The sequence below is a fragment of the Bos indicus genome, chromosome 24 (assembly GCF_029378745.1).
Source record: "Bos indicus isolate NIAB-ARS_2022 breed Sahiwal x Tharparkar chromosome 24, NIAB-ARS_B.indTharparkar_mat_pri_1.0, whole genome shotgun sequence".
Classification (NCBI taxonomy): domain Eukaryota; kingdom Metazoa; phylum Chordata; class Mammalia; order Artiodactyla; family Bovidae; genus Bos; species Bos indicus.
Genome location: NC_091783.1, coordinates 5576602 through 5599540, shown reverse-complemented (window position 1 = coordinate 5599540; position 22939 = coordinate 5576602). Strand labels below are relative to the sequence as shown.

Sequence of the window (22939 nt, the reverse complement as noted above, 5' to 3'; positions counted from 1 at the left end):
CTAATAGCTCAGAAACAACTGAGTCAAATACTTCATTCTTGTGTGAAATTTAATTAGGCAACGTTGTCATAAGTTTAGCAAAACAATCTCAGGGAAGGGTTTCGAAAATGCCCTTAGCAAGGGAAAACATTTCAGTTAAAATCCATCAACATCTTTGGGTCAGGAAAACAGAAAACACAGCAGATTCATCAACAGAGAGACTGCTCAAGGAAATTCTGTTACACAGGTTGGAAGACAGGAAAAATGAAAAGGGGATGGGGGGTCACAAGTATTAAGCCACACAAAGCCTGGCCAGCTCTGGGGCTGAGGAAACACGGAAATGAACCGAGGTTTTCAGAATATAGAATCCAGGAGTCCTTCAGAGGCAGGGCTGAGTGCTTTGAGGGAGACACATAGGCTGGTTCATCTGTCTCTGAGGGAGCGGCGAGCCTTGGTCCCCAGGTGCTGAAGGAGTTTGGAGGCTGCGCTGAGTCCAAGTAAATGCCGGACGGAATTCAATCCCTCGAAGGCTGACAGAAACAGAAGAAAACCTAGATGTCCTCTGGGTCCTCATCTGTCACTCCATCTTCCTCTCCTCACCTCTGTGAGGAGGTCTGAGCAGGGATCAGCTGGCAAAGGAGATGGTTCATTTGCAGCGTGTCAGCCCTACTCATCCAGAGCAGAGTCAATTTGAAGGTGATATATAACACCTTACCAACAAGAACAGTCCTTCAAAAAACGATGCCTGGTTACAGGTGGCTGAAGGACAACATAGGGTCAGAAAATATCTGTATATCATAGAAAAATCTCAGCAAAATTGGGAGAAGAAACTTGGCCTTAGAAAAGGGGTAAAGAGGGTGTGTGTTCTCACAAGTGCATGAATATTTATAAAATCATAATTCTTTAATATTATCAATTAATAAGAGTTTGTTAATCTTTTCTTTTGACACATAAAGAATGTCCTTTCAGACAGTTGGGCAAGTGTATTATATGAAACTGTTTTGTAGTAGTATACATCCTTAACAATAATGATCTACTAGGAAGAGCTGCCTTTCAAAGAGTGGTTTTTTAAAAAGATACTTTCATTCATAAAGTTAGCATATGTAAGAATATAAAAATCTAGAGAGACTTTTATTAAAAGCTATTAAGTAGTACTCCCTCAGGCTTACTTTGAATCTGGCTTAATTTTACAGTGTTTAGAAAAGTGGAAGTGTTATCGCTCAGTTGTGTCCGACTCTTTGTGACCCCATGGACTGTAGCCCACTAGGCTCCTCTGTTCATGGGTGTCCAGGCAAGAATTCTGGAGTGGGTAGCCATTCCCTTCTTCAGGGGATCTTCCCAACCCAGGGATCAAAACTGGGTCTCCCATATTCCAGGCAGATTCTTTAACATCTGAGCCACCAGGGAAGGACCATAATTTCTAGAAGGAAGGGCTAATAAATAGGAGCCAAGTGACAGGTCAGGACAGTGCTTCTGTGCCAAGTAAAGAAATGATTAATTTAAATGTAACTTTTGTACTCATCTGCTCCTTCAAACAGAGTCATACTGACTGTGCACTTAACAGCTATTTTGAGGGATACCCAAATTGCCCATTCCTGATACCTACATTTAAATCCTTATGTTCTAGAAATAACAATTCTCAATTATACATCATTAGTAGCACACCTGTGCTATGTCTCTTCCAGTACCAACCTCAGTTATGACAGATGGTGGCAAATTAATAGCTAAGAGGCAAAGGCTGATCTCCTTCTCCCCCAGCTACTCACCCCTACAGTCCTTCCATTTGGTCCTGACCTAAGAAGCCCTCCCAGACTGATGAAAGGTGAGGTCTACTCCTGAGTTGTCTAAATCCCAGGTTGATCACAGTGCTGGAGAGCTCCTTCTTTGTCAGCAATGCCTGGTTCACAGGTGGATAAACATGGGCCACAGAGCTGACATTTTCCCCACTCTGTGGGACAAACTGGTTAGACACACATGTGAAAACTAGAGCTCCCATACTGCTACCACCATTTCACATTGTTTATTTATAGACAGTGTCATCTCGAATTTTTGTAGCAAATTTCTTCATTAGGTACAGACTTTGTATTTTACAGATAAAGAAAGTGAAGCTCAGAGAATTCCAACAACATAAGGGCGCATGAAAAATACGAAGTGAAACTAATATTTGAATTTGAATTCATTCTGCTGAAAAGCTATTTTCATTGCATCATACCACATTTTTATACCATAATTTGGCCACCTGATGCAATAAGCCGACTCAGTGGAAAAGACCCTGGTGCTGGGTAAGATCGAAGGCAAGAGGAGAAGGGGGTGACAGAGGATGAGTTAATTGGATGGCATCACCGACTCAATGGACATGAGTTTGAGCAAACTCTGGGAGGTGGTGAAGGACAGGGAAGCCTGGTGTGCTGCAGTTTGTGGAGTTGCAAAGAGCCGGACATGACTTAATGATTGAACAACAATAATGATTACGAGACTGAAGTTACCTATCTAGTTAGCTATATGCTTGCTTATCCTGCTCTCAAGCTATCATGCAAATGTATACCGAACTATTGTCTGGGACTGAAAACCAGAATTTTCAGTCAAGTGTTGGCGTTTCTGTTTGTACTTGTTAAGCTCTGGAGCACAATGCTGTTCAGTAAGATGATGCAATAATATAAGCACTGGAGAAAATCTCACTTGGGTGAAATAAAAATTGGTGGGTTCCAGAAGTCATACATTTCACTGTGGACAAGAGGAGGCCGGGAGTTATTTTTCATAACTGCTCCATGTAGATGATGCATTTGTTCCATGCTGACTAGGAAATGAAGTTTACACATAATTTAGGAAAAATGATTTATTTATAATGTGTTATAGGGTATAAAAAGTATCTTCCAATGCATTGTCATTTGGTCCTCAAGAGCAATAGGATGGAGAGAAGTTACTATAATACATATTTTTACAGCTGAGAAAACACAAAAGCATGGGATTTTTGTGATTAAGCATCAACTTATTTCAGTGAAACATACTATATTGAATATTAAAGGGTTGTATTCATATCAGTGAGGACTGATGGCTGATTCTAGGGTTAATCAGCTTGAGTTCAGACCTGGATATTTCATTCCTTATTGTGTAATCCTAGAAAAGCCACCAAAACTCTTTGCAGTTTCTTCATATGTACAATGGAATTTTTGACAACAACAAGAACAACCATAACAAGTATTGTTAGTAGTAATCATAGAATTGCTAAGATGACTAAAGGAATAAACACATGGAAAACTTTCAGAATGGTGCTTAGCATGTAACACTTATTATCTTGACTAGTTACCCAACCATAATCTTGAAATAATAAAAAAAATGGTAGAAAACAAACAGAAAATAAGACAGATATTTCTAGGTATCTAACCATCCACTAGTTGTTCTTTTTAGTATCTTGTTTCGGTACTGTTCTGATTTCCTCTACTTATTGCAGTTTTGTTCAGTTTAGGTAATACAGTGCTGTCAAAGGATTCTACTTCAAGTACAATTTTTCAGCCAAACTTTGCTGAGATCTTGAAATCCTGAGAATGAAATGTGAAATCCCTTGGATGGCATTATCTGCACTCTACAAATCAAGATGTAAATGCAATTTTGCTCTTCCAACTGTATTGACTATTATTCCTTCAGTCTAATCCTCTGTTCCAGCCAACTCAATTCCATGGCCTTGGGAGACTGTTCTCTACTCTGATTTCTCTAGGTGGAAATCTCCCTGATATACTACTTGGCCACAGTCCTCAATCTTCAAGATCTGCTTAGAAAAGCAACTATTCATTAAACCTCTCTTCTCTCCTTGAGAATATATCCTACCTCCATATCTGTGCTAATAATGTCTTTATTATAAAACACTCTTTGTATTGTATACTCCTGACAGTTGAATATATTTCATCTTCCATGCCAGATTAGCAGGAAGTAACTAATTAGCTTTTCTAATGGAAAGCTTAGCAAATAATTTTGAACTTCATTTTCCTTACTGACCTCCTCTAAGAGGTCCTCTCTAAGGTCACTTTCCTCTCTAAGCCTCCATAATTTTGTTCCTTGTCAGCTCACCACCTTTTCTTGTTGTCCCCAAAGCACTTAGGAAGAGTCCTGGCACACAGTTTATACAGGCTATAAAAACACTGGCTATGTTAAACTTAGCCCATGAGAAAACGAATGGAAAGCACAAATTTTATAATGTGATATAAAAGGAAATTTTTATTTTAAATAGTTTATATGTTGTGTTTTCTGGCCACTTTTACATTTTGTGTCTAGATCTGTGTCTATTAAGAGGAGGGCAAATTTTTTTTTTATTTTTCCAAAGAATGAGCCAATGTAAAATGACAATGCTTTAGAGTATGGAGAGGTGGTAGAAGCTGGGGATAAACAAGAACATGTTGGCTACACAACTGTGGACAAAAATAAATGGTTTAACTTAACAATCACACTGGTGCGGTAGCAAGAGCCTTCTGGGAACCAGTTCTCATAAGTTTGAAGTCTGAAGCAGGTTGAGTTTATTATTCGTACCTCTCTAATTAGGTTTATAGCCACATTTTAATTCTCTAATCAAATGGAATTATGACAAATCAAACATTACATATGATTATTCTCCAATATGATATGTAAAAATGGCATATGTATAAAATCAAGTGCAAAAAAATGTATTTCCAAATCAGCACACTAGACTTGAATTAGGCAACTAAAATGCATTTGGACAGAAGTAAAAAAAACCTTCATTCAGGGTTTCAGAGGTGTTGCACATAACCATGATATGCCTCCCAGATTTTGAAAGTGAATTCAAACGCAGAGAACTGAAACTGAAACAGCTATTTTCAAATGAATGAATGTGGTGTGTAACTACACTATCAGAAAATTATCTTATGGGATTAATAAAGCAGTCATGCAAGTAATATTTGAATTCACTTTATCAAAAATGTACCTTTATTAAAATAACTTGATTTGAAACATCTTGAAAGTCTCAAAATATCCCTTTCCTTATCTACATATGTCTCCCCATTTGAATTTAAATCAAAGGTTGATATTCAGATGATATGGTCTGATATAGCCAATACATATGCTGGTAAAATTTTAATGCTGACTTTTAAAGACCTTCCCGCAGGGGACTCTCAGGCATTGTGGAGCCGCCGCACTCTCAGGGTCCAGCATCTAGATTTACAGCGGGGACAACAGGTGCCTCCAGGTCCCTTCCTCAGACTCATCACTACCTTCTCGAATCATCAGGCAATGCCCATACTTAGACATTTTTAGTGTTACCACTGGAGAGGCCTATCTTCATTTGAAATATTTTTGCTTTCTATAGAGCTGTTGTGTGTTAAATATATGTAAGCCATCTATCTTCATCATTACACCTAATGCAGTTGGATTTGTTTTGTAAGTTCTTGATTTATGGTGTAAATCTCCTTTCAGCCGTGAATCAGCAGATCGGAAGCATCCTGCTTCTTTAGGAAGAACTAGAGAGAAAAGTCCTGTGGATATTTCAAGGGACAGTGAAAAGTAAGTGGTTCACATGTACACCATCCTTTTTGAGATTATTCATTCAAAGTGTATAGGATCTTATGACAATTTTTAAATAGAGATAATATTTCTAAATAGAGATTTTTAAATAGACTCAATGGGCATGAGTTTGAGCAAACTCCAGGAGATGGTGAAGGACAAAGAGGCCTAGCATGCTGCAGTCCTTGGGGTCGCAAAGAGGTCAGACATGACTTAGCGACTAAACAACAACAACAGAGAGAATAATTTAAAATATAGCCAATCACTTAAAAACAGATCTCTGGATGCATTAACTTTGAAATAAAAAGGTCATGGAAATAAGCATAATAATAAAAGAATTAGTCAAGTCAAATTAAAAAAGACTAAATTTTAACATAATGTGTATAAAATCTGTAGCAAAACAATAAAAATAATCTTTCTTTATAATGTTCTACACAGCTTTTCTATTCACCAGTTTATCCAATTCATGAAGTGATTATTTCTGTGGACTGATATTTTTTTAAAATACAGACTACTCAGAATTGCTATCATAATTAATTTTCTTTTCATAATTTTTTCTTTCCCATTTATTTGTTTCTGTAACACAGAATTCCCAACAGGGATGTATGTGAGTAAATTCATCTATTGAGTTTGTAGAGCTTGCTTGTGTTACCTGGTTGGAATTGTGATAGACTAGACAGCTTTGCCATTGAAGGACAAAATTCTGTAGAATTCAGTAGTTTTGGAAATGCTATTCAGCAGATTTATAGTAATCTGGTTTTTATAAATTATTTTCTAAGAATACACATTCAATATTTTAAAATTACCCACTCACTAAATCAAACTATAGAATGTATATATAATTCAAAAGCAATTAAATATATTACAATATTATTTTATTTATATTAAACATCATAATTAGTAAGCTTTCAGGATTTATATATGTGCCTGAGTATAAGGAAAACTCAGAATTGTGTAATTTTGGGTCATATGGGGCTTGTGATTTTAAAGTATTAAGAAAAAAAAAGTTTCTTTTCTAAAAGGGGACCATATTCCATAAAGTTTTCAAAGTCAAATTTGAAAGAAGTATGCCTTAATCTTAAGGACCTCCTGTAGCCTAAAAGGTGGGAAGAATTGATATAGAGCGTGTACTTACGTAAGTCAGTTCCTATCACTCTAATAGAAGAAAGCATTTCTCTTAACTCAAGTTAGAAAATTATTATACATTTTTATATATCTTTATATAAAAAGTTACAAGAGCAAGCATGTGACACAGGGAATGGAAGAGTAACAGCAGTATTAGAGAATGCATGCTTTTTACAGCGTGTCTAATAAAAAGAACATTTTTCCAACTCAAATATCCAGTACTGACATGCAGGGTATTTTCTTAAACTGCCAATCAATCATATTGCTAAATGCTTAATCAAAAATCATTTCTATTAAAGGGTATGAATGGTAAAATACCTGACTTCAAAACTATTTCTGAAACTTGGAATCTTCCTTTGGTTTAAAAAAAAAAAAAAAAGGAAATGGGGGTATATAGGAAAGACAAAAAAAAAAATTGAGATTTTTCTTATTGCAATCTAGTAATTTTACTTAGTACTTTTGGCTGCATTTAATGATATTACAACAACAGATGTTTATAGTCCATAAAACCTCTAGCTGGTGTTTCCATGGTCCATATTTTCACTTTTCACTGTAGCATGTTCAAAATCACTCAGGAACGCACTATTCTCAAGCAGTCTACATAATGAAAACAATGTACATGTAACACAAAGTTCATCCAAAATTGTGGGGCTTTTTCACATATCACACAATGTACAATCATCTAACAAAGACAGAAAGCAACATAGAAACAAAGTGAAACCCACAGGAAAAATAAAGTTGGGATAGTCTCAATCAGGAACTAATTTCTTCTTCAAGTTTCCAGTAAATCCCAAAATGTATTTAAAAACTAAGGAGCACTTGGTGGCCTGCAACCAAATTACGAAATGAACATATCATTGTGCAGCGGGGAGGTCTTGCCGAAGTAATAACAAATGTCTGTAATTCTTAAGTTTGGATAAAGGCAGTGGAATGAATTTAGAAATATGTCCACTTTTCACAATTCACTATAGAATTTCCTTTTCACAGTCCCCATGTTTGTATAAATAGTTCTTCTCTGAAAATAAAACACAGTTAAAACATTTTCTCCCAATGAAATATGCGCACAAATCCACCAATTTATCAAGGTAACATAGAGCACAGGAAAGCATTCACCTAATTCAAGAATAGTTGATAGGTCTGAAGAGCTTTGAAGAGATTAACTGTCAAGTAAATGTAACTGGAGACAAATTAGTCTAATAGAGACAGAGACTATTAAGTGCTAAAAATAAAGCCATTATGTTACCTGATAACAAAAATAGATGTACACAGAGACGACTGATATTTATGGAAAGTTTTACATTATCAAGCATTCAAATTTTATATTATAAAATTTGACATAACATGCTGCATTTAATTTGGATGAAATAAGCTACATATTCATGCAAAAATAAGAGTGTGCAAATTGTATCAGTACCACCAAATAGTGTATGCGTTTTGAGTAGATATTGCCAAATTAATACAATTATTGCCAGTTTTATATGTTGACTTCAGTTATATTGAGACAGTATTCAATTCTTTAACTACGAGAACCTTGGGTTTCTTTTGATATTTCTTTTAAGAGTTCACCAATTTTTGTATCTTTAAAGCATATAAAGTTTAATTTCTTAACATCCTTTTAAATTACATTGTAGTCTAATGCTTGATGGTAAGAATCTTAACATGTATTTTAAAGTTACGTCTACTAAGAATTATCCATCCATCAGCATTGAATCCAGTATGTTTCGAATCATGAAATGTTATGAAACACATATCTCAGGAAATAATGAGTAGATAGCACATTCCCTAAAAAAACCGCAAGACGACTGCAACGAAACAAAACGGAATACAACAAAGTGGGAGAAGGAGCCAAGGGCACTTGCTTACCTTGAATTTTCTTTTTAGACCCTAGTTGTGTTGTATTCAGATTCATGTTTGCTTAGAGACCCAATGAGGCAGAACCTGGAATGTTATGGCTATTTCATTCAACAAAGTAATATTTTCACAAAAAAATAAATATGCACACAAATATTTACTTAAAAGCATTCCTAAAAATTCATAAAAGTGTGGAAACAGATTTTTTTTCCCATCAGCATGCAAAAATAGCTAATCAACTAAAACTAGGTTTCTGAGGTTATATAATGAATGGAGGAAGTATAAACTTTTATAAAACAAACTAAATGCTAGTAAACATGCAGAGCAAAACAAAAGTAGATTGGATTTGGGGATTTAAAATCACTTCTAGTTTTCTAAGTTTAAATTTTCTTTCCTCAAGACTTTTATGAATTTGGGGGCTCATAATACAATATAGATAATATTGTCTTCATATCAAAAGGAAAATGTTTTTACTAATCCTTGCCACAATTAAATATAAATGTTTAAGGTTTTAGCATACCACACTATCAAACACAATTTGTAATATAAGTATTATGTGGTATGTGGGAAAAAGTATTTTAATGTTCATACCAAAAATATAATGCATTATATTGCAAAATATGTTATTTTTACATTAAAATTGTTCAGCAAGATGGGTTAACCACCTTGGTAAGGCAATTAATTCCAAATATCATCTCACATCTTAAAATATAGAAATATTGATGAGAGCAACCTTTATCACCACATGGAAGAAAATTAGCCATATAAATCTGCAATATAAGTTAACACCAGATCTTTTATAGAAATAAATATTATATACGTATAGAAATAAACAAAATCTCTTTGGTCTGTGTAAGCACACCTATATGTACCTAAATGGGATTTAGGAAAGGTATAGATAGCAGGGAAACAAGGAAAAGAAGAGGCAAACTCTGAAATACTACGGTTTGTCATGAACGAAAGAGAGACTGAAATGGGAAGACAAACTAGAACACAGTATGCTGGAAGCATCTCAGTCTTCAGGTTATACTTGTCATCAAAAAATCTATAGATACTGACCGCTGGACGGCTTTCTCGTGGCGGGACAGCCTGTGACTCGTGGTGGGCACCTCCTCGATCTCGTCGATGTCACAGGCGTCGGCAGCCTCCTGGGAGTAGTTGTGTTTCATGACGAGGATGTTCCTTCTGTTCATGGGCGGGATGAGGGGTTTGATGGGCTGTGGGGGCATCTCGGTCAAGACAGAAGCATCTCTCGTGCTGAGGTTGCTGCGGCTGCCTTTCGCACTGGACAGTTGTGAACCACAGTGATGGTCGTGAATGCATTTGGAAGAGGACCTCCTCAGTTTATGGTAGTTTTCAAAGTCGTCGGCCACATCGGCAAAGTCAGCTGTGGCTCCCGTCCCTCTGAGGGTGCACAGCTCATAGTGAGGAGGCTCAAACACCTCCTGGAAAACTGTCTGGTCAAAGTCCGATTTCCTTTGGACATATTTTTTACGAGGCTGTTTGATCTGCACAATGACAGAAATGATAATAAGGATGATCACAATGCAGGAAGTCACGCCAATGACCGTCCCGCTGGTGTTGGTCAGCTGGTCCAGCAGCCCGGCCTTCCTCTTTTCTACAGGTCCAGGAAGCGAAAACAACAAACAAACAAAACAAGAAACAACCCACCACGCATTAATATGGCAGTCAAAGCGTACATGGAGAACTTCAAGATGAAATAGGCTGAGCGTAAAAATTTTCACTGTCTTAAATGTAAAACAAGTCTTTAAAAGACACAAAGAATTTCACAAGAGCCCTATCTGCTAGCCTCAGAAACAGCCATCACCTCCAACCCCGCCATTGCACAGCATCGCTCCCTTAAATGTAATATATGTTTTGGAGAAGGTCTCATAAAACCTTTAGGATAAAATCTGGAAATCAGCTGGTCATGTTAAAAAAAAACAGTACATTCTTTTTCTTCTCATTGGTGTAAGAAAACTCACACATGCCACCATGGGAACATGAACATACCTATATTGTTTTGTATTTATTCTTGATGTGGATAACTGAACTCACAGTTTTCTGATATCAAAAGGTTATGATTACACTTTAAGACAGACACTTCTGGAATGCTGGCATGAGGATTTCTGTGGGTCTTTTCCCCAGTGAAACAGTTTTGGCAAAAATTTTTAAAGTAACATTTAAAGTTTATGGAAATTGAATGGCATACAGCAAACAGAGGTACATACGTTCAAGAAAATCTACTAAATTTCTTTAAGAACAGGGAGAGCTTGTAGCCTTTGAGCTCCTCCACCCTCAGTTCGTCCTGATGGTTTCTCTCCCTATTGGCCCCAGTTTGGAGGTACAGCACCCCCCACCCCACCAGCAAGGGCAAGCTGCCAGCATTTCTCTACTCTCTTTCCAACCCCCGAGATCCATCCTGCAGATTCTCCATTCCAGGCAGGAGTGGGGGGCCAATGCTGGGCCTTCCCCTCCTCCGTCCAAGGCCCCACTGGTAGGACAGAAGTTCTACACCTGGACAGCAGGTTGAGCACACCAGGCTCCAATCACACGCGCCCCATCTCACTCATAGCGTGAAACTATCTGAAAGGGCAAGCTGAGAAGACCAGCGGTCACCATCCTCAGCCAGGGCCTGATTCATAAAGCGGGAGTGTTCCTCCCAGAGAAGTGAGGCGCTGGCCCTGCCTCCATCCCACCCTTCCCATCAGTGCACAGAGAGTGGCGGTGCCCTGGAGAGAGGTGGGCCACAAGAACCATGGCAACAAATCCGCTTTAACCAAGTAAAGCCAGTCTCTAACAGTGCTGCATGAGGGTCTTCACAAAACATTTAACCCCCTTCCATTCCAAAGTGGTTCCTTGGACACAACACGGATCATTGCCCACGTCCTCTAAATAACTGTTGCCAGGTCTGCTTTTCTTGTTGATTCTGTGAGCAATAGGTACTGTGGTAATGGCTCTCTGCTTCAATATTTTAATAGAAGATATTGGACTTTAGGGCTGCCCGGGTGGCATAGTAGTAAAGAATCCACCTCCCATTGCAGGAGATGCAAGAGATGCAGGTTCAATCCCTGGGTTGGGAAGATCCCTTGTGGAGGAAGTGGCAACCTGCTCCAGTATTCTTGCCTGGGAAATGCCATGGACAGAGGAGCCTGGTGGGCTACAGTCCCTGGGGTTGAAAAAGAGTCAGCCACAACTGAGCAACTGAGTGTGCACACACACACTGGACTTTAAGTATGGACAGTTATTTGCTTTTTTTTTTTTTTCCTTTGCAAATTGGTGAATATAAGATCTGAACAGAAGAGGGTATGTGGTACTTTGAACTTAACCAAAATTGCATCATTCATAACCAAGCCAAGAGTTTTGTTATTCAGTTGCTAAGTTGTGTCTGACTCCAAGACCCCATGGACTGCAGCATGCCAGGCTTCCCTGTCCTTCACCATCTCCCGGAGTTTGCTCAAATTCATGGCTATTGAGTCGGTGATGCCATCTAACCATCTCATCCTCTGTCACCCCCTTCTTCTCCTGCCCTCAATTTTTCCCAGTATCAGGGTCTTTTCCAGTGAGTCAGTTTCTCACATCAGGTGGCCAAAATACTGGAGCTTCAGTCTCAGCTCTTTATGTAAACAAACCTTTGTGTACAGGCCAGAGAAGGAGGCTGGATCAAAGGAAGATATTCTCATTGGAAAGGAAACAAAGCATTTCAGTAGGAAAACTGAAGTCGAGGTAAGTGGCTTTAGGTACCTGAGGGCCCTAAGGTTCCTTGGATACACTTTCACCTCTAGAGTATATGCACAATGTCCCGTGAAGACAGACTGGGGTTGATGGAGAGGTGTAGCCACTGACGAGGGAGCTTCTGACAGGAATCCCAACTTGGCTTGAGAAGCTCCAGTGGCCAGTCCATGGTGCTGCAGCTCCAGAAGGGCGATTAGCCAATGAGCATCTCTGTCCATGGGAGTCTCCAGGCAAGAATACTGGAGAGGGTAGCCATTCCCTTCTCCAGGGGATCTTCCCTTTCCAGGGATCGAACCTGGGTCTCCCTCATTGAAGGCAGATTCTTTACCATCTGAGCCACCAGGGAAGCCCATTCAAGTGTAAAAGACAGTTCATTGTGTGTTAAGGAATGCAAAAACAACAAGAATAAAAGCCAAGAAAAAAGCCTACAAATCAATTCTAAAACATATAGGAAGTTGGTAAAGCCAATATACAATCTATTTTTAAGATCGACTGATGCATACAAACGTTGGATAAGCTTCTTCCCACACTACAGATAGAGAGATTTTGCCAAGTCCAGGGACTCATGATTACCTTTACAATGATTTTCATCCCAAGGGTACACACAGTTCTGGAGTCCGTTGCATACCAACGTATTGTTAATACACATGTTACTGTGGCAGAAGAAAGTATTGCCTTCACAGGGAGCTAAAAGAGAAGAAAAAAATGAAGGAAACAGTTTTAACTGATGTTCAGTTGTAAAGCACTCACATCACAAACCTAGAAACAAAAAAGATTAGTATGATAATTTGCCATAAATTGAGATAAATGATAAGACCAACATTCCATTCGCAGAAGTGTTGCCATAGCGGTAATTATTTCTTGTGCTACTAACAGAGCTGGCATTCTTCTAGATGTGTTCAGCTTATAAAACTGGCACAGGAGGTTTTCCATCATAAAAATGAAGCACTTTATCAATGTGAGTTCTTTTTTTTTTTTAACTGTGCATTTATTTAGTGAAACTTCACTGATGACCACATGCATAACATTATGTTTTACACTGAAATTCTGTATGTATAAATTTAACTATCCTGTTCAAAAAATTTTTAGTTTAATGGAATATTGAAATACTTTGGAAAGTGTATGCTTACAAAATACTAATGAAGAAACTATATACTAAACCAAACCCTATGATATTATTTAAGCATACAAAAGAAGCAAGGAATATCATGGAAATTCAGAACAAGGGAAAATTTATCTTGAACAACATAAGAAAAATACATATCATTCTCACTGACATTTAGCATGTAATATGGTAATGAAATTAGTCTACTTGGCCTATATTTCACACATTCTACTAACTTAGGTACGATGGCCAATGATCTCCAGATTATAATTCACGTTGGATAAAGTAAGAACTCTAAGAATTATGTAACTTGGTTATAAAAATACAAGAACTAGTGATGAGTCTAATAAAACAAATTCTAATGTTAGATATGACTTCAATATTACAAAAATACATTTCTTTCATTATATAATAATTGGTTACTTATAACAAATCTCTAGAGTAATACTACACTATGAATTACAGACAGGGCTATAAAGTAATTTTTGTTTTTGCCTTTTTAATCATCCACATCTCATAAAATGTAGTTTTAGTGTTTATTTTTGTCAATAATAGTTCCATAACCATTTTCAGGACAGGTATCCCCAGAAAAATCCATTAGATTCAAAACACAAAATTTACAGTGGTTCATCAATCAGTAAAGTTTTTATCAGTGATCAGTATTATCTAAGCAGTGCAGTCATATTATAATCTTCACCTTCAAAACCACATGTTGTGGGTTTTTTTTTAAGGAAAGTTATCTTCTTTAAATGCGTTTTCTATATTAATCAAAATTGTTGGGAAAATGTTTTACATAAGGTAAGTTAAAATATTTTAACGTTCCCAGAGGAATACTTTCTTTAAATGATCAAGTCTTGAAAATCAAAAGCAACGTAACTTGAACTAGGCATTCCTCTGACTCTCCAAGCCGTTCCCCACCCCCCCTGCTGTCCCCCTCATCCAAGATCCCAGGAGAGTTTCTTCTTCCTTCTGCTTGGTTTGCCTCTAAATCCCTTGTTAAATAATAAAAAAGATGTAATTGTCATTTTGAAAAACAGTATTAAAGAGTAGAAAAGATGCAGATGCAGTAGTCATTTTGAAAAGTATCAGGCTTAACATTTTCTTTGACTCCTGCTTTCAACATGGTGTAAAGCTTTTATAATGCAAAATGTAATGATCCAATCTATTACTGCAAAAGTCTGCTTTTCAGTATGGAACAAATTTGAATTTCTGTAGTCAACTATTTTGCAGAACCAATATGGTCTGTTTAGCAGATAATGAATGTTGTCAAAATGTGTACACAGAACAAAAAAGGAGTTTTCTGCAAATAGATTAGAGCAGCTGCAAAATGCAAAAAACACTTACTACCTGATAAATTGCAGTGGTTTTGAAAGTACAGCTAATCCATCAAGTAAAGAATACCTTTAAAAGATCATAAATATGCTTTGACCTTGCAGAAAGAGGTGGAAAAATTATTAGAATTACTATTAAATAGGATGGGCTTGCTTTTAAAATTTTAAATCTACAGGTAAAGATGGCGTCGCATTCTGTACCAGTGAGGTAGAACAGTAGCTTAGTAAGGGCACTAAAGATTTGGATTCCAAATTCTCCAAAAGCGATGTTGTTTCTGTTTCTGCTACTTAATGAGTCTCAAAAATGTCTTACAAAACATCAATGTGTCAGTCAGTTATCATTAAATATTGGTGGTTTGACTGGGAATGGAACAGGGCATCTAGGACTGTCAATAAATCATATTCCTGACACATTACACGACATAATTATGCAAATATGCCAGTTAACTGAAACCATCCTCACTTGCAAAACAATTACTATTCCACTACTGTTTCATTTTTCCTTCCTTACCTTCACTAACATTTACAGAACTGACAGGCAAACAACAAACACAAACAAATAAGCAGGCTGTGCAGTGGCTAAGAAACAAATGATCGTAGCTTCTACTCCTTGAACAAAAATGAATTTTGTCTCATAGACACCAAAAACAAAATAGAATTGGATTCTGAATTGTCTTCATATTGTACGTCTGGACATTTCTCTCATCTAAAATGTGAATGCATAGGAGTTCATTAAAGATTCTTATTTTTACCTCCTGCTAAAAAAAAAACTAAATGGCACCTTCCTGCTTCCCAAATCAATGTATGTTCTCACCATCCCTTCAAGGATGTCTGGGGACATACATACACTCAGCCCATGAGCACTTCCCATTGCTCTCCACATGCTCCTGAGATCTTTGGTTCATTGGCCACACTGTTCCCTCCCTCTCTCTCTGTCCTAGAAAAACTCCATCTCTACTCTGCTATCCAAATCCTATCAGAATTAAATTATCTATAGAGTTTTGAAATATCATTCCAATCTATTAGAAAGTTATCTTTGCCTTAAATCCTATTCTACTTTTAATTTTTAAAAGAGTTTAACACTTAGTATAAGTTTTTCATCTTTCCCCATGAGTTCTTTAAGGCTATGGACATGCTTTTTTTTTTAACAAAAAAAAAGTATTTTTAATTTCTTAGTGGGTTAATTGGAGAAGGAAATGGCAACCCACTCCAGTACTCTTGCCTGGAAAATCCCATGGATGGAGGAGCGTGGTAGGCTACAGTCCGTGGGGTCGCAAAGAGTCAGACACGACTGAGCGACATCACTTTCACTTTCACTTTCGGTGGGTTAAAATTTCTAGGGTTGTAGTAAAGAATCAACAGATATTTTAATTAATTTAATATCAGTGAACAAAAGTTTAGCTGGCCAATTTAGCTCTGAATATCCCAGAGAGAGACGATTCTTGCAAGTGTGATTATTGGTGGAGAATTAACCCTCCAGGTCAAGTCTTCAAATACAATAGAAATTGTGATATTCTCAGCAACTAAATCTCATTCATTCATTTGGTTCTCTGACTACTGCTGAAAAAGCACATATTCTATCAATTTTTAGAAGATTTATTCTACTTGGAAATTCAATATACATTGTCAAAAGTGACTGTCTCTTAAAAAACCAACCCCCTTATTTCCTAAAATTATCTGGAAGAAATCAAGTTTTACTTATGTTAGGTAGTTAGAATAGGAAAAAGAAGTCCAAAATGGTGGTGGCTAAAATACAAAGGAGTGAAAAGCCGGTGAAAATAGAACAAAGGAAGGTCCATGGACCTGAGTGAGGACCTCAGGTAAAACAAACAGCCCTCCTGGCTATCCCAGTTTACATACAGCAGGCTCAGGAGGAGGAGAAAAAATATAAAAAGAGGAGGCAAAATTGAGCCAGGGGCTTCTCTTCGCAAATTTTGGGTTGTCCCACCCTCATGGCCCAAGGATGTATTTCCCTTTGCTTTCTAAATAAAACTGAGCTGTAACACTGATTCATCCATTGCTTGAAATTTTTGCTGCAGTGAGACAGAACCGAGGAAATTACACACTCCCCCGACACATAATAAAGTGGCAGCTAATAAAGTAATCCTCAAAATTCAAAGTATTTCACACAGGCAGCTTCTATGATCAGAAATCTACTTATTTCCAAGGATCAGGCCAATGAAAACTGTGAGCACAGATCAGGTATTTAGCAGATTTTCTGGCAGGTTATGAAGGGGATTCCTCAGCACGTTTTTCCCACTGCTTTCTCCTCCTGTCCTTCAGCTCCTCTCTCCACCTATGCCACTGCTTACAAAGTATTGGGTAAGTCATCATCTTTCCATTTCTGAAAGTTGTACCTGAAGTCATTTAGCTAAGATTGGGACTCAAACCCTCGTGGCAGGGACTCTGTGCTATGCTTAGTCACTTAGTCATGTCCAACTGGGACTTGAGACTGGCCAAAATCCATTGTGCCTGGCTTCAGGACCTAATGAAGCTCAGGCTCTTGATGCCTTATTGAAAAAAACTCAGTGAGAGACACAGTGATAGGTAAGACATGGCTTTGTTTGGATTCAGAGAGAAGTACACTCAGAGTGTGGGCCATCACAGAGGGGAGCGGCTGTGGAATAAGATGTGGTTAGTTTCTGTGGGCTGGGTGATTTCATATGCTAATGAGTGGGAGGATCATTCCAACAATTGGGGAACCACCCGCTCCTCAGTCTCTTGACAGTGCCTTGGAACTGTGCTGGTGCCTCTGGGTGTGTCATTTAGCTTGTGGATTGAGGATCAAGGTTTAGTTGAATTTGACTAGTCATCTTGGACCCATCTGATTTTAACTGGTTTATGTTATGCCCTTGGGCTTTGTCATTTTTAAAAAGTTGGGCCCTGCCCCCTTCCCTCCTGTTTTATGCTATTTTCCTGAGCCCCTTCTGGGCTCACAATGTTGCCTTTCCAATCTTCTGCAGGGACAACCAGAAAAGAGCTGGCCCTTGGGAGAGAAATACCGTATAAAATCCAATCTCTCTAGACATTCAGGCCTTCATCTTCCATGCTTCTTACGACATGTGCATCAACAGCATTCTCAGTGAACCCACTAGGGCAGATGACAGGCACACAATGCCTGCTAAAAGCCCATCTATTGGTGGCATCTCTTCAAGGGCAACTGGGTTTATAGGGATAATGTTTGCCATTTGGGGAGTTAGCCCTGCAGGCCATTTGGATCCAAATCCTTACCATGCTTCTCCTAAAGTTACATAGGAGACATACCCCTGGATCAAATCTCCACTCCACTTTTATGGAACATCTAGTTTGTTGCCTCTTATCAATTTGTTCTTAAGCCACTTCATAACTCCTACAACCAGGACTCTGCCCCCTTGTAGGCAACATTGCTCCACCCAGACTATTATTAAAATACTCTTAAGGCCCCTAACAGGACCAGATAACCCACTCTTTTGTCATTACTTCTGTTATTACCTAAAGTGGATCTATGACAATAAAATGTTTACCATTGGAAACACCCTAAACTGCTCTTATGGAGGACTAGGGGAAGAAAACAGTGACTTACATTTCCTCAGAGCAATAAGAGGATAAGGCTTATGGCTGTTTTACCAGGTTCCCAGTCTCAGGCCACAGTCTTGGATTGCTTTACATCATAGTATCTATTCCCATCTGCAGTGGACAAACCAGCATAGAGTTAAGATTACAACCCCTTAATTCTTCCCAGCACTGGTCATGCTGGAGACCTTTGAGATGCCCAACTCCAGCCTGGGGATCCCAGGAGGTCAACCTGCCTCGACCTGCCTAGGGATCTGCTCCCTGGGAGGTTGGCATGCCTCAGCTTGCTTGGGGATCCACCAGCCTGGGGTCCCAGAAGGTCAACATGCCTCGACCTGCCCAGAGAATCAATTCTCTGGAGGCCGACATGCCTCAACCTACCTGGGGATCTGCACCCTGACTCAGGATGCCCGGCTCTCAGGTTGCAACAATACTGGGTAGGATAAGCTTCAGAAAGACTCACCCCTAAGGAAGTCCACCCATGGAAATAGAAGGAGGCCTGTTAGTTGGGACTGTGCCTGGTCTCAGCAATAACTGAGGAGTCCAGCGAGAATCCCATTGCTTTTCTGCAAAGTCTAAAAGAGACCCTCCAAAAGTTTACCAATTTGGACTTAGACTCTTACAAGGGACAGGTGATTTTAAAGGACACATTCCTGTCCCTATGTACATCAGGTATCAGGATAAAGTTGCAACAGCTTCAGTAGCAGGACCCTGCTGCCTTTTCAGATGAGACAGTCCAGATAGCCACCAATACCTTTTATAAAAGAGAACAGGAGAGAGAGGCCAAGGCCCAGAAGAAGGAGAGAAGGAAAGAGACAAGTCATGCTCAGATGCTGGCCACCCTCCAGGGAAGCCCTATGGCAAACCCCGAGTCCTTGAAGGACAAGGCACAGGGCAAATGCCTAATCTGTAGACAGACGCGACATTGGGCCAGAGTGTCAAAACCATGACAAGTCTCATAAAACGGCTCGCTACAAATGCCATTAATTGGGACTTGGGCGGCACTCTGGCCTCAGGACTCAAGAGTCCCAAGGTCAAGTGCCAAGCCTTCCCTCATGATGGTTCAAGAGGACTGAAATGGCCCGCTCCAGCCAGCCTGCCTGTCACAGATAATCATCAACAGGGCTGGAGCCAAGAGTGCAACTGTATGTGGCAGGTAGATTCAAAAATTTCTTGGTTGACACAGGGGCTACCTACTCTTTCCTGACCTCCAGCTTCACAGCCATCTCCCCCCAAACCTGTACCATTTTGAGTGCTACAGGAAAAACAATTACAAAAAGATTCACCTGAGCACTTCTTTGTTGCTGGGATGGACAACTATTTTCCCATCAGTTTCTTGGTCCCTGAGTGTCCTACTCCCTTATTGGGAAGAGATTTTTCCTATTGCAGTCCTGATAGAAGATACTTTAAAACTCTCTTTTGGGGGCAAACTAACTATTTTTACCAGCCACCAAGTGAAACAACTCCTGAATGGGAGAGGCCATTTATGGATGTCTGATTAAAGGAGCCTCAGATATCAAGTAGAGCTGATGGAAAATCCAGGTCTCACTATATCCACTTGTGAGGTTTTTAACCCAGCCACCCTCCTGCCTACCCCCGAGGGCTCTCTCCCCTTTCACTGTTGCCTAGAAACCTCGGACCACTGGACAAAACCCCAAGAGGGATTATCAGAAGATCCTCTGACCAATCCTGAGGAAATCTGGCACACTGATGAAGCAGCCTTGTCTTAGATGGAAAAAGAAGAGCCGGGTATGCAGTAGTCTCCAATTTAGAGACCACAGAGGCTAAGCCTTTGCCACCAGGTACTTCAGCCCAATTAGCTGAGCTTATGGCCCTGACTCAAGCTTTAGAGCTGGGAAAAGGAAAAAGAGTAGCCATTTACACCGACTCCCAAGTATGCCTTTCTGGTGCTACATGCACATGCAGCTATTTGGAAAGACAGAGGCCACTTGGCCACCCAACTGTCCCTAGTCAAATATGGTGATCAAATCCTCAGGCTCTTAGAGGCAGTTCATCTGCCCACTGAGGTTTCAGTCTCCCACTGTAAAGGACACTAAAAAGGGAGCATGAAGTGGCACGAGGGAACCAACCAGCTGATTAAGCTGCTAAGAGAGCAGCGTTACAGAACAATGACCTAATAGGGGTTGCCACCTTAGTTCCAGAGACTAATTTACCAGAAACTCCATCATATACTGAAGGTGAGACTCTTAAAGCTAAGAGTGAAGGCCTTCAAGAGGATCATATGGGGTGGTTCCAAAAGGAAGGACTCCTTTTTCTGCCTGGACCCTCCAATAGAAGTTAGTTAACTCCCTACATGCCACCACTCATTTAGGGGAGAAGGCACTCCAAAGATTACTAGAAAGGTCCTTCAGAGGAACAGGCCTCCAAACAACTATAAGGCAAGTGGTTTCTTCTTGTCACACTTGCCAATTAAACAACCCCTGAGGAGCTCGAAAACCCCAGCCCATCCAACGACGTGGGACCTACCCAGGAGAGGATTGACTGATGGACTTCACCCAGAGGCTAGTTTCTTAAGGGTATAAATACCTATTAGTCATGATAGATATATTCACAGGATGGATTGAAGGCTTTCCCATCTGGACTGAGAAGCCGGAGGAGGTGGTAAAAACAAACAAACAAACAAAAAGCTCCATGAAATCATTACAAGATTTGGTCTGCCTGGGTCATTACAAAGTGACAATGGGACATCATTTACTTATAAGGTCACCTAAGGGGTCTCTAAAGCATTGGGCATTACTTATTATTTCCATTGTGCCTGGAGGTGTTGGTCTTCAGGAAAAGTAGAAAGAGCCAACCAGTTCTTAAAATCAGGGATAAAAAAGATAACCGGGGAGACCTCCCTGGGATGGAAGGAGGCTTTACCAATAGCTCTCCTCCATACCCATATTGCCCCTAAGAAACAGGTTGGCCTCAGTCCTTATGAGATGCTATATGGGAGAGCTTTTGTTTATGCCAATGACTTCTTCCTAGATCCAGAGGCTCAGATCCTCTGGTCTTATACCATGGCCATCGGACAATTCCAACAATTTATATGCTTGTCAACCAGCACCCTAAAGATTCTGAAGAGCCACCACTATATGCTCCAGGGACTCAAGTCCTAATTAAAATCTGGAAAGATGGGTCCCCAAAGGCTCCACTCCAGCCCACATGGAAGGGTCCCTACCCTGTAACACTTTCTACCCTCACAGCAGTCAAGGTTCCAGGACACAACTCCTGGATTCACTACTCATGAGTCAAGCCATGGAAAAAAACAGAAGAGGGCTCTCAGTCCAACTGTGAGCCCCTGGAGATCTCAGATACCTATTCAGACTAAAAATGAGTGCCATTCTAATGAACACCCCCAAAATTAAGTTTCTGGGGGTAAGATTTCTCAGGACAGCTCTGAAGAGCCAATACAGCTTGGCAGGGGTTGTACTCCAAAATAGACAGGAGATAGATCTGATCCCTGAAGAAGGAGGGACTTGAGCCATCTTGAATGAGATGTGTTGTTTCTGGGTAAATACCTCCAGCTAAGTTAAAGAAAGTCTCATAATCCTCAAGAAAAACATTCTAGATCCTACAGAACCTCAGAGAACAAGCTGGAGAGTTCTTGGGGTGGCTACAGTCTCTTTTTTGGGGATCCTTCTCCTGGCGTGGAGGAAATTTGGAGTTGGTTAATGCCCCTACTAATCCTTGTTATCACCATATTGATCCTGCTTATGATTGCTCCATATATTATCAATTGTCTAACCCATTTTGTCTCTGTCCAGGCCAAAAGGCTACTGCAGCGCCAGTTTAACAAGGACATATAAAACTACAGCCACAGAAAATATCACTCACCCTTGGATGGACACCACTATAAGGACTCTGAGGATTGAGACTAGCAAGAGGGGGAGGTCCAATGATGCTTGCCATCCAGTTCAGCAGGAAGGAGCCAGAGAGACCTTGATGTGCCTATTCCCAAAGAATTAGGCCTCCCATCTCTTGAGGGGGGGAATGTTAAGTAGTTAGAATAGGAAAAAGGAGTCCAAAATGGAACACAAATAAGGGAAAAGCCCGTGAAACTAGAACAAAGGAAGGTCTGAGGACCAGAGTGAGGACCTCAGGTAGAACAAACAGCCCACCTGGCTAGCCCAGGTTATACAGGTCAGGCTCAGGGGGAGAAGAAAAAAACATATAAAAAGAGGAGCCAAAACTGAGCCAGGGGCTTCTCTTCTCATCTTTTGGGTCAGCCTGTCCTCATGGCCCGAGGATGTATTTTCCTTTGCTTTCTAAATAAAACTGAGCTGTAACACCGATTCACCTGTTGCTTCAAATTTTTGCTGCAGCGAGACAGAACCAAGGAAATTACACACTCCCTCAACACATAATAATGCAGCTAATAAGGTAACCCTCAAAATTCAAAGTATTTCACAAAGGCAGTTTCTACGATCCGAAATATGCTTATTTCTGGGACTCGGTTGCTATTTCAGAATAGCAAACATAGCCTCATATTGGTGCTAAAACCCAAGTACACAGAAGAAAGAATTTGCATTGCATTTGGTCTCTGAATTATTTAAAAGCATGTTTAGACATAATGAGTGTAGCAATTGCACTTCATCAGAAGGATTTATCAACCATCACCATTTTATCATCCAATCTAACGCTAAGTATTTCTTTTTGAGAAAAACCAGAAACTGAATGTATTGAAATATTCCATGAGCCAAAAGATGCCTTATGTGTAAGCACAGCAGTGCTCTGGATTTAATCATTC

At 39.6% G+C, this 22939-nt stretch overlaps 1 protein-coding gene across 4 annotated transcripts in view; it reads right to left on the bottom strand.

Moving 5' to 3' along the window:
• Positions 1-31: 31 nt before the first annotated feature.
• The window catches only part of NETO1 (neuropilin and tolloid like 1), a 108551-nt gene continuing 85643 nt past the window's right edge, over positions 32-22939 (bottom strand). For 2 of the 4 annotated variants that reach the window (XM_070778655.1, XM_019987005.2), the window contains exons 8-11: positions 12772-12885; positions 9523-10081; positions 8476-8550; positions 32-7627 (exon numbers count right to left, since the gene is read on the bottom strand). In XM_070778655.1, coding sequence (XP_070634756.1) covers positions 8490-8550; positions 9523-10081; positions 12772-12885 — 734 coding nt within the window. In that variant the 3' untranslated portion in view covers positions 32-7627; positions 8476-8489. Of the gene's footprint in view, positions 7628-8475; positions 8551-9522; positions 10082-12771; positions 12886-22939 lie in introns of those variants that run through there. The other 2 variants (XM_070778656.1, XM_070778657.1) reach the window with 2 other exon arrangements.